Below are 14,972 nucleotides of genomic sequence, written 5' to 3'. Positions count from 1 at the left end.
TGAACTGAACTGCACTGAGATTTTCTGAGCAGAGCCAAGCTGAAGAGAGTCGTGTTGAGCTGAGCTGGGAGCAGATGAGTGGAACTGGGTCTTGCTAAGCTGAGTTGTGCTGAGCTGAAGTGAGCTGAGCTGAGCCAAGCTCTTCTGAGCTGGGCAGAACTAAGCCAAACCAAGCCAACCTAGCTGAGCCAAGCTGAGCTGCAGCTCCCAGCACCTGGCTCCCAAACAGCTTTCATCCCTCACCCTGTGCACAACCCGGGGGTCTCAGCACACTCAGAGGGAGCCCTGGGCCCACACTGGGCATCAGCAAGTGCGAAGCTTATGTGCAGGATGCTCTGATCTGTGTGTGGGATGCTTGGCAGTAGTTTCTCACCACAGCTACAAGACCTTCAGGTCAGAACCCTGAGTGCAGGCTGCTCCTTACTCAAAGAAGGGGCTTGGGATGTTCTGGGCCTGCTTTACCTTGGGAGGGCACAGGTCAGGCTGGGGGAGCACTGAGCACATGCAGACTCATTGCAGCAGAAAGCACTGCGGTGGATGCGTCCATCAGCGTCACCCCAGCTCTGGGCAGACCTGGGGACAACTGGGGACAGGGAGAGGGAGAGAAGGAGGGAGGTGGCAGCTGCCCCACTGCTGAGCTGCACCTGCATGTTGGGGTTGCTGTTCTCACTGTCTCCATTCCCCACTTGGATTTCTCCCTCTCACTCCCCCAGCCCTTCCTACATGTCTCTCTACCTCCCCCATCCCACACATGAGCGTTTCATTCCCAAGGAGTTACGATTCAAAAAACAAAGGAACCGCTTCAGACCCCTTTGGCCTTGCCTATAGGAAACCAGGATTAATCATGGTTGGGATTGCTTTCGTTTTTTTCTCATGTCGTTGTGAAATAAATTGAAAAATTACCCATAAAACACAGGTTTTCAGCATCTGGCGCGGCACTGCTTTCCATAACAAGGTGCCTGCAGGAAACGTGCCCTTGTTGTGGATCCGTTGGGGCTGGCAGGGCCCCGTGTGTGCATGGCAGTTTGTGGCAGAGCAGTGTGGGAGCAGGAGGGTATGTGTTTGTCCGTGAAAATGCATTTGACATATTAAAGGCCCCCACCAGCAGCCAGCCCCTACCTCACTCTCCCCAGCCCTTTTTCCCTTCTAAATGGAGCTACTGCTGCCTCAGAAACTGTGGATGCTGCTGGCTGCAACTTCGCCACTCTGCTCCAGTTACTGCTGCCCTGATCCCAGCATCACCACTCCCAGCATCACCGCCCTGCTCCTGGCACCACGCTGCATCCGAGGCCAACCCCCGTGCCAACACGTGCTCATTGGGTGGCTCTTGTTCGCACTGCGTCCCTGGGGCCAGCACACAGCAGGTCCCCCAGCTCATCCCTCAAGCTGTACAATGCCCATGGAGGCTTTGCCAATGACAGTGATGACACCATTCCTGGGCTGTGCCATTTGCTGCTAACGAGCCCGATGGGTGATGAGTGCTTGCGCAGGAGCAGATCAATCCCGTTCATTTCCCTTAACGTGGTCATTTATGACTACTCCTCCTAAAATTGCAGTGGGAAGGGATGATTTGCTGTCCGCTCATTAATCAGGCGCCTGTTACCTCTTTGTTCTCGGCGGCGTTTCGGGGCGAGGTGCCCGGCTGGGGCCACGGCCAGGGGCTGTGCTGACTCACGGACAGCACCGGAGCGCACAGAGTGGAGCCCGCGGGCGCCCTGGCAGCTCCCCGCTCCTTCCCGCAGCTCGACACCGTGCCAGCACTGGAGGAATGTAATGTTCCTCCTCTGTCTTCCAAAGCACCGGGGAGAAAATGTCCAGAGAGATAATTCAGAAAGTTTGTTTGACACTTGAGCGTGCTTTCATCTCTGGGAAATGTTGGGGGCCTTCCAAGGCTGCACCGCCCAGGGGCACCACGCTGCGATGGGTGATTTGGGGGTGGGTCCAGAGGGGACCTGCTGGGATGGAGGGATGCAGTGGGATGGACGGAGCCCAATGGGATGGAGGGGGCCCAGTGCTCCCTGTGGGTGAGGCACTGATTCCTCCCAGGTCTGAGCCCTGCGTGCCGTGCTGGCAGGGAGGGGCGGCTTTCCGAAAGCATCGTGCATCCAAAGCGATGAATATGGGTTTGATCAGGGGAGGATTTGACGGATGGTAGTGGATAAGGAAGAAAAATATTTGGCATTCTTCTCCCATCATAACAAGCCCAGATGCTTGGACGGTGGCAGCCCACTTCCCACAGGAATGGAAATTCACAGCCGCTCCCCACGCCAGCTCTGCAGAGGCCCTTTCCCCGGCGTTTACGAAGTGAAGGCTCCACCTCATACCATGTGGAGCATCCTGCATCCTCCATCCACATCCCCTGCATTGCTGGTGTAATCCCACAGCGCAGCCTCATCCCACGGCACAGCCATTCCTGTACTCTACTGCGTTCATCCCATGGCACAGCTATGTCCTGCATGCTGCTGGCCTTGTCCCATGGCATGGCCACATCCTGCACTCTGCCAGCCTCATCCTGGCCTCCTCCTGGCCTCTCCCATGTGTCCCATAGCCCCATGCTGGGGAGGATGAGCTCTGTGCCCTGTGAGCAATGCTCTGGAAGCATTGAGGTGCAGGTTAATCATCCTTGCACCAGCTGAGAGTATGGAGCATCCTGCAGCATCCTTACAGCAAGCTGTTCTCCGCCTCCTCCTGCCATGCCCTGGTCTGTGCCAGCTCCCCTTTGTGCCTCCTAGGGGTTCCTCTGAGGATACAGAGCTGCTGGGCATGAAGCACAGGGGCAGCTGTACAGGGGAGGGTTGGCTTCACCCCATCCCCAGCTCTGCTAGCACTGCAGCTCCTCCAGCCCTGTCCCGGCTGCTGAGGCAGCTGTGCAGTGGAGGAGCCAAAACAGAAGCACACGCAGAGATGGAATTGGTCTGGAGAAGTGATGAAGGCAGAAGGGCAGTGGGAGAAGGGAAACAGAGGAGGAGAGTGAAGGAGAGTGACAAAGTGAGAGGGGAAGTTTGGTGCTGGAACCGAACTCCTCACCCACGCCAGCAGAGAAGATTTCCAAGTGTTTATTTTATCTCCTTTAGCTTAGCCCCTTAGAGGCAGAATATATTGAATGGCTTGACTTTATATAATGGAAATAATTGAAACAATGCTCCTGGTTCCCCGCCACAGTTTGTCGTGACGTGAGCCAAGGGTGACAGCCTCTAGGTGGTGGGGACAGCCGCCCTCGGCACTTGTTGGCTGGTGATAGCTGACAGATGTCAGCATTGCTCCCAGTTTCCGTACAGCTGTCAGAATAGGAACAATGTGATGGCAGCTGGCATGGGCCGGGCATCACCTGCAGCACTGGGGTTCTGTGGGGAGAGGGGAATTTGGGGCAGCACTGTGGGTGTGGGGATGGGGATGCAGGAGGGATGTGCTGGTTGTGAGTGCAGTGTCAGCCATAGAAAGATAGAGGGAGAGGGGTGTGGAGGTTGAGAGCTGTTGGAGGTTGTGTTATTTCCTTAGGAGTGGGAGAGCAGAGAGCTCCTTGGTGCCCAGCATCTCTGCAATAGGTCCGTGCCAAGGGGCCTTCCCTTCAGTGCTACCCAACTCCTGTCCTCTCTGCTCGGAAGCCAGGAAGTCACAGAGCTGGTTGGACCAAACAGGAGTAAATGCAATGTTGAGAAGTGCCCCGTGTCCAACTCTACCACATTTCACTCCACACTGGCTGTAGATTTGTAGGGAAGGGTGGGCAGAGCTTAAAAGAAAAGTGAAAGCCGGGGGATTGTTTCGGGGAACTGCAGCACTGTACAGGAATTGGACAGAGAGCTCTTCCTGCCTTCAGGGCATTCCCCTGGCCTTGCTGCACTGTGGTTTGGGAAAGATTTCCTTGAGATAAAGCAGGGAAATGGGCTGCAGGGTGATGGATGGATTTGCAGAGCTGGGAGCAGCTCTCACGGAGGGGTCTGGCTGTGGGGAAACCTGGGGACACAGTGCAGGGCTGTGCCAGGCTGGGGACACCAAAGCATCACTGCAGGCAGTTTTGCTGCTGCAGTTCCCCCAGAGTGAGGCATCCACAACCTCTCTGCTGCTGAGCCACACCATGGAGCACCTTACCTGCTGGGCATGGCTATAGGCAGCCCCTGGCTCTCCCTGCAGTGCAAATCGTATACATGTTAACAAAAGGGAGCAAGGCAGCAGTACGTTAGCAGCTGGCCCTCTTCTGTTCACTGAAGAATCATTTATGCCAAATTCCAATTGAATTTCTCTTAATATTTCTGCTATTTAAGGAAAGTATTGGGAAAGACAGATGGAAGCATGGGTCAGATGCATGATCCTGTCTCCATGTGATTCAGTGCTCAGAAGTCCTCTCCTTTTTCAAATAATTGTAATGTGACTACGTCGCTCCCTCTCACCCATCATTCCCAAGAGGGTCAACCCTCTGACTGCAGCCGATGACTCTCACCAGGAGGAATTCAGCAGAAGACAAAGGCTCTGGGCAGGAACTCCTGGGTGGTGGCAGTCCCTTGGCAGCCTCAGTGTCCAGAGGGATGTGGCTGCAGCTACGGCACTCGTGGTCCCCCGTGCCACCGCTCGCCCTGTCTGTCCCGGTCATGTGCTGGTGGCCGAGGGCTTGGCACAGTGCTGGGGATGGTGGCTCTGCTCCTTGGGTGGCCAAGGGGAAAGCAAACCCCAGCGGGGCTGAGAGAACAGTGCCAGTGATGGCATTGCCCGGGTGCCACCCTGCCCATGCACAGCCCCAGTGGATACCACACAGCTCTGTTAGCTGCAAAGCCTCTTGCTTGCAGCCAGCCTGGGGATAGGATCCAATTTGTACCGTGACCAAATCGCATGGCTCCCTGCTTCCTTTCCTCCTCCCCGCCCTGGCTGGTGCTGAAAGGATTTGCTCATGGTTTTGGGCAGCAAGTTAGAAGGAAATAGCGTGTCTTGAGGGCCCTCTGGGCGTCAGCCCTTTGCTTGGATGTGGGTGAGCACATGGCTGAGTGCCTTCAGGCACAGACACGCAGCACTGTGATGGGTTGGTGCCACTGGAGCCTCCCCTCCTACTCTGGGTCAGGCTCAATGTCACGCAGCTGAGCGAAGAAACAGCCATGCACCTGCTCCTTGGCCACCTTGAAGTGCTGTCTGTCCTTGTCCTCTCTCCTTGCTCCACGGGCCAAGTGCCACCAAGCCACCCTGCATGGCCCCAAGCAGTGGGAGTCTCCAGCTCCATCTGTGGGAATGAGGGCTGTGGGTTCCCAGAGGGATGTGGGAGCTCCTCTTTCCCCCCATCCCTGGGCACAGTCACATCCCTGGGTCACTCCTGGCCCCGCTCCCCATTGCCCCAGGGGTTGGGGACATGAGCATGTCACCCCCGAGGTGCCCGGCAGTGCGACGCGGCTGTGAGTCACAGTGACCCATAAAGAGTTTTCTCAGAATTAATACCAGCAGGGACACAAGCTTTAATATTTCAGAAGTGAAAATAGAGTGATAATTATATTTTGTCGATGTTCAGGAAAATTGCTACCACCTGGCAGGCGGCAGCCGGCCCTGCTCAGGGCTGACGTCAGGGACACCACCAAGCAGCAGGAATTTGGGGCAGAAAGAGAAAAAAAAAAAGAACCAACAACAAAAAAAAAGGAAAGTGCAGAAATTGCGAAGGGAAAACTTTTGTTCTATGGGAACCCGGGGCTGTGGGAGCAGCCCCATAACATTGCATAGAGACAATGGATTCAGCCAAGCTTCCCCAGGTGCTGCAGAGCATCTTGGTGTCTTGGGGGGGAAAAAATAATCCACTATTCGTCACCGTCCCAGAGAAGGGGTCAGTCTTGCTGAAACATCCTCAGCCTTGCACTGGCATTGGGGCATCCCATTTCCCCTGCAAATGTGGGGGACAAGAAAGGCAGCGGGTGAGCAGTGTCTGTTTGCCATTAGGAACAAGGTTTTAATAAGGCTCAGAATGCCAGTGATGTGGTCCTCACCGGTCGCCTCCTTCATCACAGGGAGAGCCACGGAGAAAAACACTTCTCACTCTTTTCCCCCCCCCTTTATATCCTGTTTATGCCGCTAACAAATTCAATTTTCAGGAGCTGGAATCACAACAAAGCCAGCGTTAACGCAGCTGAGCTGCTCCAAGCACTGCTCTTTGTGGGCAGCTCCTCTCCCCGAGCGCACAGAGGACACACTGCTCCTTCATCATCCTCCAAAATGCTGAAATGTGGGAGGAAAGGGCTGGGGAGTGCGAGTGCTGAAATGGATGGTGGTGGCATGGGAACGTGGCTGTCTCTGTATTTGCTGCGTGTGTCGCAGGAGGGATGCGGTGGCACGACCCCGTTGCCCGCAGCCATGGTGGGAGCAGAGCTGCTCTGCAAGCTCCAGCTTATGGAAAGAATTCTCCACGTGGGAATGTGAGCAAAAAAGATTAAAGGAAGGAAAAATGGATGCCAGAAAAAGTGCGTTTCCAAATATCTCCCCTCTGCTCCCTGCCACGCACTCATTCTGGGCGCTCCTGGTGTGCCGTCTGTCCCACCCACAGCATTTCTGGGATTTACTGCTCCCTACCCATGGGGACAGACCCACCCCGGCTCCATGGGCACAGTGGCACGGAGGGACAGTGCCACCCGGTGCCCTCACCTCTGCCTGGCTCCCAGCAGGGTCTGTCCAACACCATAGTATTGCATTGGGAGAGTGATGTATGGCACAGACTCCTTGGTGCAAAACGTTCCTCTCCAAGGGAAAGGGGATAATTTGAGGTTACTGATGCTTTCTGCTCTTCTACAACACTGCTTTGCTCATCTGAACCTCCTTGGAAGCCACATCCAGACAGGGGCAGAGTGCTGCAGGCAGGATGGAGCTCAATCTCAACATCACCAGGCTCTGGATGGCACTTGGTGATCAGCCAAGGCATTGGGAAGGAATTGCAGAGCTCTTGGCGTGTCCTTTCTTTTCCTAGAACAGATCAAGAGCTGAATTCTACTCTGCCCTGCAGTCCTCTCTTTTCCTTTTGCCAAGTTTTCCAGCAGGGCTGGGAGAGTGGAGCAGAATGTAGCTGAGTGGGACACAGCACCCCATGGGCTTGGAGGGGTCTGCAGGGCGAGGGATCATCAGGTCAGGGCTGCTTCCCTGCGTCTTCACATCCTTACTTCCCTCATCCTCACATTTCCACATCACTGCTTTCCAGCATCTTCACATCCCTACATCCCTGCATCCTTCCCCTTTCCCTTCCTTCCCCCTTCTCTTCCCTTCCCTTCCTTTCCCTTCCTTCTGCCTTCCTTTCCTTTCCCTTCCCTTCCTCCTTCCTTCCTCCTTCCTTCCTCCTTCCTTCCTCCTTCCTTCCTCCTTCCTTCCTCCTTCCCTTCCCTTCCCTTCCCTTCCCTTCCCTTCCCTTCCCTTCCCTTCCCTTCCCTTCCCTTCCCTTCCCTTCCCTTCCCTTCCCTTCCCTTCCCTTCCCTTCCCTTGCCTCTGCCTCTGCCTCTGGCATTGGGTTGCTGCTGCCATGGCTCTAGGTGCAGATGTCTCCAGAGAAATGGTGGCAGAAGGATGGTGCCATCCCTGTCCCTGTCCCGGCGCATCCCAGGGGCGAGGGCGGCAGCCGGCTGGAGCGGAGCAGCAGCAGCGTCAGTGGACGGCCAGTCCCCAATTCACACCAGCCCAAAACAATGACGATGACAGTGGCAGAATATAAAGAGATGAAAAATGTGTCTGCGATTTTAACGAGCGGGAAACACCCAGCGTGGGGGACACAGGGGCAGGAGGACAGCGTGCAGAAACCACTGGGTGGGGACGTGGGTCCCATTTGTCCCCTGAGCCTCACTGCAGGGCTGCCCCACTAGCAGGTACCCAGCTCTGGGCACACCCAGTCACCTTTCAGTGCCCTTCTCCTTCCTTCTCTGCTATTCCATTCTACTTTCATTATTATTTTTTAACATTTTTTTTTCATCGTCCTTTAAACCCCATAAATATTTAATACAAAGGAAACTAAAAAAAAAAACAACCCAGCGGAACCGTTCTCAAAATAATTTCACAATCCGCACATATCCCCTCGGCAAATTCAATTTGTAGGAAATAAAGAACAAAATGCAGCCATAAAAGGCTTCTCAACAAATCCTAATGCTTTACATGTGTAAGCGCAAACGCCGTGCCTGCGTGCAGGAGGTGGGTGGAGGTGGACAGAGGGCACCACGGGGTTGTGTGCGAGAAATGGGGGCTCTTTGCAGCCCCTAGAGTGGATGCAGGGGAGCTCATCCCATAAGGGATGCTCCATGCCTTTCTGCCTTGCAGGGATGCTCGGCAGCTGTCTGTAGTCCCCAGCTTTGGGGTCTGGGCTGTGTGCTGGGGTCCCCACTGTGTCCCTGCTGTGTCTTTTCCCAGTTCACAACCCTGCTTCCCCTCTGCTATTTTCCCCCTTCCTTTAATATACCTGGCACCTTGGGGAGAACATTCCCTTTAAACCTTCCCGTTTTAATAACTTTGATTCTGTGTCTTAATTAGTGACCTGGAAAAGACATCCATTGTTATGCGCCATATGGAGCTGCTACCTCAGGCTGCTGGGGGAGGAGGATTGGTTCCAGCATGGAGTCCCTGTGACCCCAGTGGGAGCTGTGGGGTGGGAGCAGAGCTGGGGGCACGGTACGGTCAGCCCATGCTCTGTCTCTTGCTGGGAGTCATGGGCAGAGTGGCTCCATCCCTGTGCTAACGGGGATATTTGGGGTTTTGCACCCAAATTGCCCCCTCCCTGCTATGTACAGCCCTACTGTTCCCACACCAGGCCATCTCCACCCGGGGGCCACGTGCCGCCAGCTCTCTGCAGCATGGGTTGGCCGCACGCTGCTGGCGGGCAGGGTGCTGCCGTCTGCGGCCGCTTTGATGCGGGGTTCCCTCTGTGCTCAGACAGAGCCGGCCCTGCCCGCGGGCCGTGGCTGCATGAAGCAAGGCTGATTGATGGCCTTGTTTTGTTCCTGCAAAGCCTGGCCCTGGCCGTGCACATCCAGAGTCCCCCAGGAGCTGGGGAGGGATGGCGACGGCTGCCTGGGCTGTGGGGCGTGGGCTGGGGGTGTCGGGGGATGCTGCCCCCCAGCTGCTGGAGCGGTGCTGGGAGCACTCTGTGCCTCAGTTTCCCCATCCTCACCGACCCTGTGGGTGAAACCATCCCGCTCCTCTCAGGTATGCGGAGCATCCCCGAAGCTAAAGCAGACACTGGGAGCACGGGAGCCCCATTTGGGATAATGCTCATTAGGAGTCCAGCAAGATGACCTCCAAAAAATGGAGCTGAGCTCCAGCTGATGAGTCACGGCCGTGCCTGCATGATGTGCTCCTTGCAAGCGAGGTTTGCACCATGGAGCTAACAGGCTTTTCTGGGAAGCACTGGGGCTTTGCGCTTCCTAATTATGTTCAAAGGCTGCTGGCAGCACAGCTCAGACGGGGATTATGCCTGCTAGAAGCACAGCACTAGGCCTTGTTCAGAGGCCTGAAAGTGCTAATTGACTTTAGGTCTCACGTCGCTTTTGAGAGCCCGCTCCATGCAGCCCAGTCCCTCCTCCTGCTCCTGCTCTGAACCCGCTGCATGTGGTTTGAATTTCTTCTGCAGAGAAAAACCTCCTTTCTCCTTGCCCTGGTGTCATCTTACCCTGGAATTTGGGGGAAATAGAGGAGCTTAAATGCTCACAGAGGGACTGCCTCTCCTCTCCAGGAAACAAAGACAGAGAGGGGTGAAAGTCATCCCACAGGGCTCCGCTGATGCCCTGTCCCATCCCATGTTCCTTGGCATAGGGATGTTGGCACCTTCAAGCGGTTCTGCCCATGCCAGCAGACACTGGGTGGCCAAGCAGAGCACACAGAGGAGAATGCTGGCTGTGCAAGCACCACTGGCTCAGCCACAGGGATCCTCTCCTTCAGGATGACAGCAGCCTGCGATGCTGTGGCTGCTGCAGGGAATTGCCCGTGGCTCCTTTCTGCCTTCTCCCACTGGATCCTATGCAAAAGGTGGTGTACGTGACACGGCACAGCACGGCACAGAACAGTGAGCCAGCCACCCTGGCTGCCATTCCCAGCACGGAGGGCTCATGGGCTGTGGATGATTGGGAAATCAGTTTCCTCTTCTCCCCGTTACGACATTGCAGTGGGCGCATCCATCGGGAGCTGTGAGGCAGAAGGAAAGTATGAAGGTCAGGGAGGCTGAGGTTTGTGTGACGGAGGTGAGCCCTGCCCAAGGCACTCCTCCACCTGCTCGTGCACCACTGCCACATGCACCCCACTCCTTGGTCACAGACTGGGGAAAAGGGCTGCACAAAGCTCCTCTTCATTTTCAGTCCCACAGGCAGGAGGGCTGCTGCCGCAGATCCAGACAGACGTATTTTACAAATGTTCCCAACATGCTAACTTACCCCATTCCTATTCCTGTCTTCTATTTTAAAGGCTGCACAGTTTTCTGAAAGTTGATCATCTCCGTTGCTCCAACACCAGCACCGTTGTGACGTGCTTGCCTTGCAGCACTAACGAGCCGGCCCTGCGATTCTCATCACCTCATTAAGGATTTGGCTGCCAGTCCCAGCTGTGCTGCCCGCTGCCTCCCACTTTGTTTGCAGGCTGCAGGACTGGTGTTAGGGGAGCCACTTGCATTTGGCCAGTGGTTTTCAGCACCAAAGACCCACAGTGCGAGCCAGATGCTAGGGCAGGAATGAGTGGACCAGGCAGTGGCAGCAGAGCAACATGGTCTCTGCAAATGCAGCTTCAATTTAGCAGCAACCTGACATGGGCATGGGCACAGCTGTGGTGAGGACCTGGCCTCAGGGCAGGGACATGTGGAGGTGTGTATCCTGCTGGAGGAGCTGCTTGGTCCAACGGGTCTCGGTCCCATAACCACAGCTCCCCAGGACATTCCCAGTCAACCACCTGGTTGGTGGCTCCAGCAGTACGTATCCCCTCCTGCTTCTCCCATTATTGTGGCCTAGCACCAAGCCCATGGGGAAGACCCACCAGCCCCTGCTGGTGCCTATGTGGAGCTGGAAGCCCTTTTCATATGAGGAAGGGAAAATAAATGAAGTTGCAATGCAGATATCAAGGTCCCATGCAGACCTTGCCGGTAGAAGGAGACCCCAGGTTGGTATGAGAGTGGGAGAGGGTCGCAGCCCTCAGCCCGATTAAATCTGTCCAACAAAATGGAGCCAGAAAGTCACTGCATGGGTAGGGCTGGATTCACCCTGCTCTCCCAGTGCAGCCCAAATACCAGTGTTCCCCAGAGGCACTAAGGCAAAAGCACAGGAAGACAAGCAGATGGATGGATTTGAGTGTATGGAGATGAATGGAAGGATGGATAACAGACTGGTGAACAGGGATGGAACAAATTGGATGGAAAACTTGGTACAAGTTGTGCATGTGTGACTGCTTCCTCTTGACTCCCCCTGCCCTGGAGCCGGCAGTTTACAGAGCTCAGACATCTGCAGCAGAACTGCAGCCATCCCAGTGAGCAGCTCTGCACAAGTGGGGACAGGGTTTAGGGTCAGGTTCCTCAAAGAAAGACCCACAGATGCAAACTCTGCCAAGGAAAGGGCACTCAGCTGACACAACTCTTGGTGCTCCCCTTGTCCACTGAGAGAAGGGCTGTGCCTGGGAGGGACATGAGGAGCTGCACCTCGCCGCTGCTACCTGTCAGGGTGAGCCATTGGGCAGCATGGCAGAACTTCCTACTGCTATGAATCATGGGCCTGGCAATGGAAAAGCTCCAGCTCCTGTATTTCCTGCTTCTCTCATCAAACCCCAATCGGATGAAGCAGACATTGCTCAAACTGCCCCTGGGAGGGGTTCAGCCTGCCCATGTGTTGGACAGCCCCGAGCCCCCAGCAGCTGCCCACTCAGGGAACCCATACCCAGAGCATGGGGCAGAGTCTGGGTTGGCACCTATGAGCCCAGCTTCTCAGAGCTTGGGGCAGGGCTCCTGCAGCCTCTCCTGGCTCTTAGGGGCATTGAGGCCTCACAGAATTCATTGTCTTTCGACATTCCCTCTTTTTTCTTACACATGAGCAAATAGCCATTGGCTGGAGCTGAGTCCCAGATTCCCATGATGAAAGCCTGGCTCAGTGGAAACCAGTGGTCAACTTCCTGCAGATTCCCACCTTCCTGCATGGCTCTGTCAGATTCTACGAAAAATCAGATTCTATGCCACGAAAGTCTTCCATGGAGCAGGACCATTCGCAAGAGGTGCAACATTTCCACAGCCACCAGGGAGATGATTCACAGCAATGGGCAGTGCTGAGCAGCAGGATTGGCTGCGGTCAGTTGTTCAGCTTCAGTGACTTCTTGAGGGAAATGGAAAGAGTGGACAGCACAAGTTAATTAATAGATGCATCATGAAGTCAATATGAATCAGAGCATTCCCAAGGAGCTGGAGATCAGATTGGGAAAGCAGCAGATGATGCCTTTCCTTGGCACAGGGCTCCTTCACCCACATGCTGCTCCAGCCCCCTGAGTCGAGGACTTGCTGATAACACCGACTGCAGGCCAGGCCACTGCAGGGCTGGGAAACTCACTGGCAATTTTAACAAGAACTCAGTGATGTAGTCAGGGAAAGGAGACAAAGAAAGCATAGGAATAACCCTGTCAGTGGCTCATTGCAGTGTCCTTTAGGTAACGAGGGAAGTGCTCAATTCAGGGGTGCACGTGAACACAGCTGCAGGTTCTTTAAATTTTTATTAATGGGGCAGCCAATGTCCCGGTCGCAACAGTTCTGGTGAGAAAGAGCTCGGGCTTAGGGAACAGGAGCCGGGCAGCAGGGCAGGAACCGGCACACGGACACCAGCGAGCCCTGCCACATCCACGGGCACCTCCGAGAGGGAGCAGTTTTGCAGCGCCACACACAAAGCTTGCCCCGTGCGTGCAGAAGCACCGCATTTCTCAGGGAAATGCCTGCCCTCCCAGCCCCAGCGGCGGCCATTTCACTTCAGCCCCCCCTCCCCCCCCCAAGGCCTCCGCCGGGCGCTGCACAGCAGACGGGAGCCCCCTAGTGAGGGCCTGCCCCGCTCAGCCCAGCCCGGGGACGCGACTCCGGCCCGGCCCGGCTCTGCGAAGGGGAGGGCCCGGCCCGGCCGCGCCTGCTCGGTGCGGAGCGGAGCGGCTATGGCGGGGTTGGAGCTGCTGTACTGCTCGGCTCAAGCCGGCATCTCCTGCCCGCAGGATGCATTGGTTTGCGGGATCCACTGGGAGCTGATCCAGCACGGCTACCGCTGTCTCGGGGCCGGAGAGCAGGTACGGGCCGGGCAGCACCGCCGCTAGGCCCCGCTAGGCCGCGCCGATCCTCGGCCTTTCCTAGCGCCGCTCGCCGCCTCCGCGCGACTCAACCCGGCAGCCGCTGCCGGAGGGAGGGACGTGTGGGCACTGCGTGTTGTGCCGGTACCGGCGGGACCTGGGGGTGGTGCGGCTGCGGTGTGTCGTTGGGGGGCTCCCGGGGTGTGGTGCTTTGGGGAGGCTGTTGCTGCGGGGATACCGGTGCTGAGGTGGGGATCGGGAGCCTGGAGCGGTGCTGGGAGATGCCTGCTGGGGGCTGTGTTGGTCTGCAGGGTACTGTTTGGGCAGAAATGCCCTCCACAACCAGACAGCCCCCCCGTGCTCTGGGGTGACAGGCAGTAAGGAGCAGCATCTCCTGGTTTGGGTCGTTGTTGCCTTTTACTCAGCAAGGGACGGCTGTGTCCTCTCCTGTTCTAGCTGCTAGCAGTCCTCACTGTCCTATCTGTTTTGTTGTAGCCAGGTCCTGATGAAAGGAAGTCAGAGCTGCTGCCCGCTGGCTGGGAAGCCAACAAGGAGGTGTATACACTGCGCTACAAGTCCACAGATGATGCCCGGGAACTGCTGCTGAAAGCCATTGTGGTGGAAGACAGCATGATCCTTAATGTCATGGTGAGCACCCGAACTGATTGCTGCAGAAATTGGAGTCCTTTCAGATGCAGTGTCTGCTACTGTCCAAAATGTGTGAAAAACAGTAGAGCCAATTTATTAAATGTTTTGCTGCTATTTGTTCTGCCAACAGTATCATTTGTCCCTGAGGGATGTGGCCCAGCCTGAAACTAGTCAAATACAGCCACATCTGGCCACGGATACAGTTTTCCTTGCACTCTGGCTCAGTGTCCCTTTTCCAGCTGAGAATGTGTTTTCACATTACTTCCCAACAAGCACATGGCTAGGACATTTTTGCCCCATCTCACTTCTTCCTGACTCTGGCTGTCATGAGATTTTGGTCTTTCACCTTCACAGCCTGGGCTGGGGGAAGCGAGCAGGGAGAGCTTTGCTGCATGTTGTATATTACTATTATTTTTTTTTTGCTGCTGGGGATTTGGACACTGCACAGGGATATGGACAAGAAGCATGCAAGCTTGTTCTTCATGTCCGACCACCCTACCAGTGGCTCTGCTTGCTCCCTCCCTCAGTCCTAGCTTTGCGTGGCTGTTAACACCATGCTTCTCCTGTCTTTACTAGGATTGTCCTTCTCAGAAGGTGGCAGACGTGACCTTGGCAGTGGCTGACTACATCAACCCAGAGCACCTGAATGATTTCCACAGGTAATCTCAGTTCTCTGACATTTTCTGCAGAAGAAAATGTCTCACCAGCGCGGGGAGGGGGACATATGGGATCAGAGATGCAAGTTAGGAGGAGCCTGGAGGATTCCTCTCTCCAGTGCAAATCCAGGGTGCCAGCTGGGTACATGTTTTATGCCAGAGATGCCAAAAGAATGTACATCCTCTCACCACCTCTGTCCAGCACCTTTGTGCCTGAGTGCCATAGTCTGCCTGTCCCACCAGCTTGCCTCTCATCCCTGCAGAGTCTACAAGAACATGGAGGAGTTGAGGACAAGGATTGCTTCAGGTATCATCGGTCCCCTCGGGGTCCCCGCAGAAAAGGTCAAGAAGGAGTCCCAGGCAGAGAAGAAAGATCCTATCTCGCCCCAGGATTATAACTCCCTCGGGATCCCACCCCGGCATCCTGCAGGCATGGGAGCACCATCGTGGTGAGTG

The 14,972-nt window shown here is 55.7% G+C and overlaps 1 protein-coding gene across 1 annotated transcript in view; it reads left to right on the top strand.

Annotated features, from left to right (window-relative positions):
* The window catches only part of PSMF1 (proteasome inhibitor subunit 1), a 106,987-nt gene that overhangs the window by 88,273 nt on the left and 3,742 nt on the right, over positions 1 to 14,972 (top strand). Inside the window, exons 2-5 of the mRNA XM_085241343.1 lie at positions 13,068 to 13,212; positions 13,708 to 13,860; positions 14,437 to 14,519; positions 14,780 to 14,965. Of these exons, the coding sequence (XP_085097469.1) occupies positions 13,084 to 13,212; positions 13,708 to 13,860; positions 14,437 to 14,519; positions 14,780 to 14,965 (551 nt within the window). The 5' untranslated portion in view covers positions 13,068 to 13,083. The remainder of the gene's footprint in view (positions 1 to 13,067; positions 13,213 to 13,707; positions 13,861 to 14,436; positions 14,520 to 14,779; positions 14,966 to 14,972) is intronic.

The sequence above is a fragment of the Meleagris gallopavo genome, chromosome 22, assembly GCF_905368555.1.
Source record: "Meleagris gallopavo chromosome 22, MGAL_WU_HG_1.1, whole genome shotgun sequence".
In the NCBI taxonomy this organism is placed as follows: Eukaryota; Metazoa; Chordata; class Aves; order Galliformes; family Phasianidae; genus Meleagris; species Meleagris gallopavo.
The sequence above is the reverse complement of the archived record's forward strand: the minus strand, read 5'-3'. Positions and strand labels throughout refer to the sequence as shown.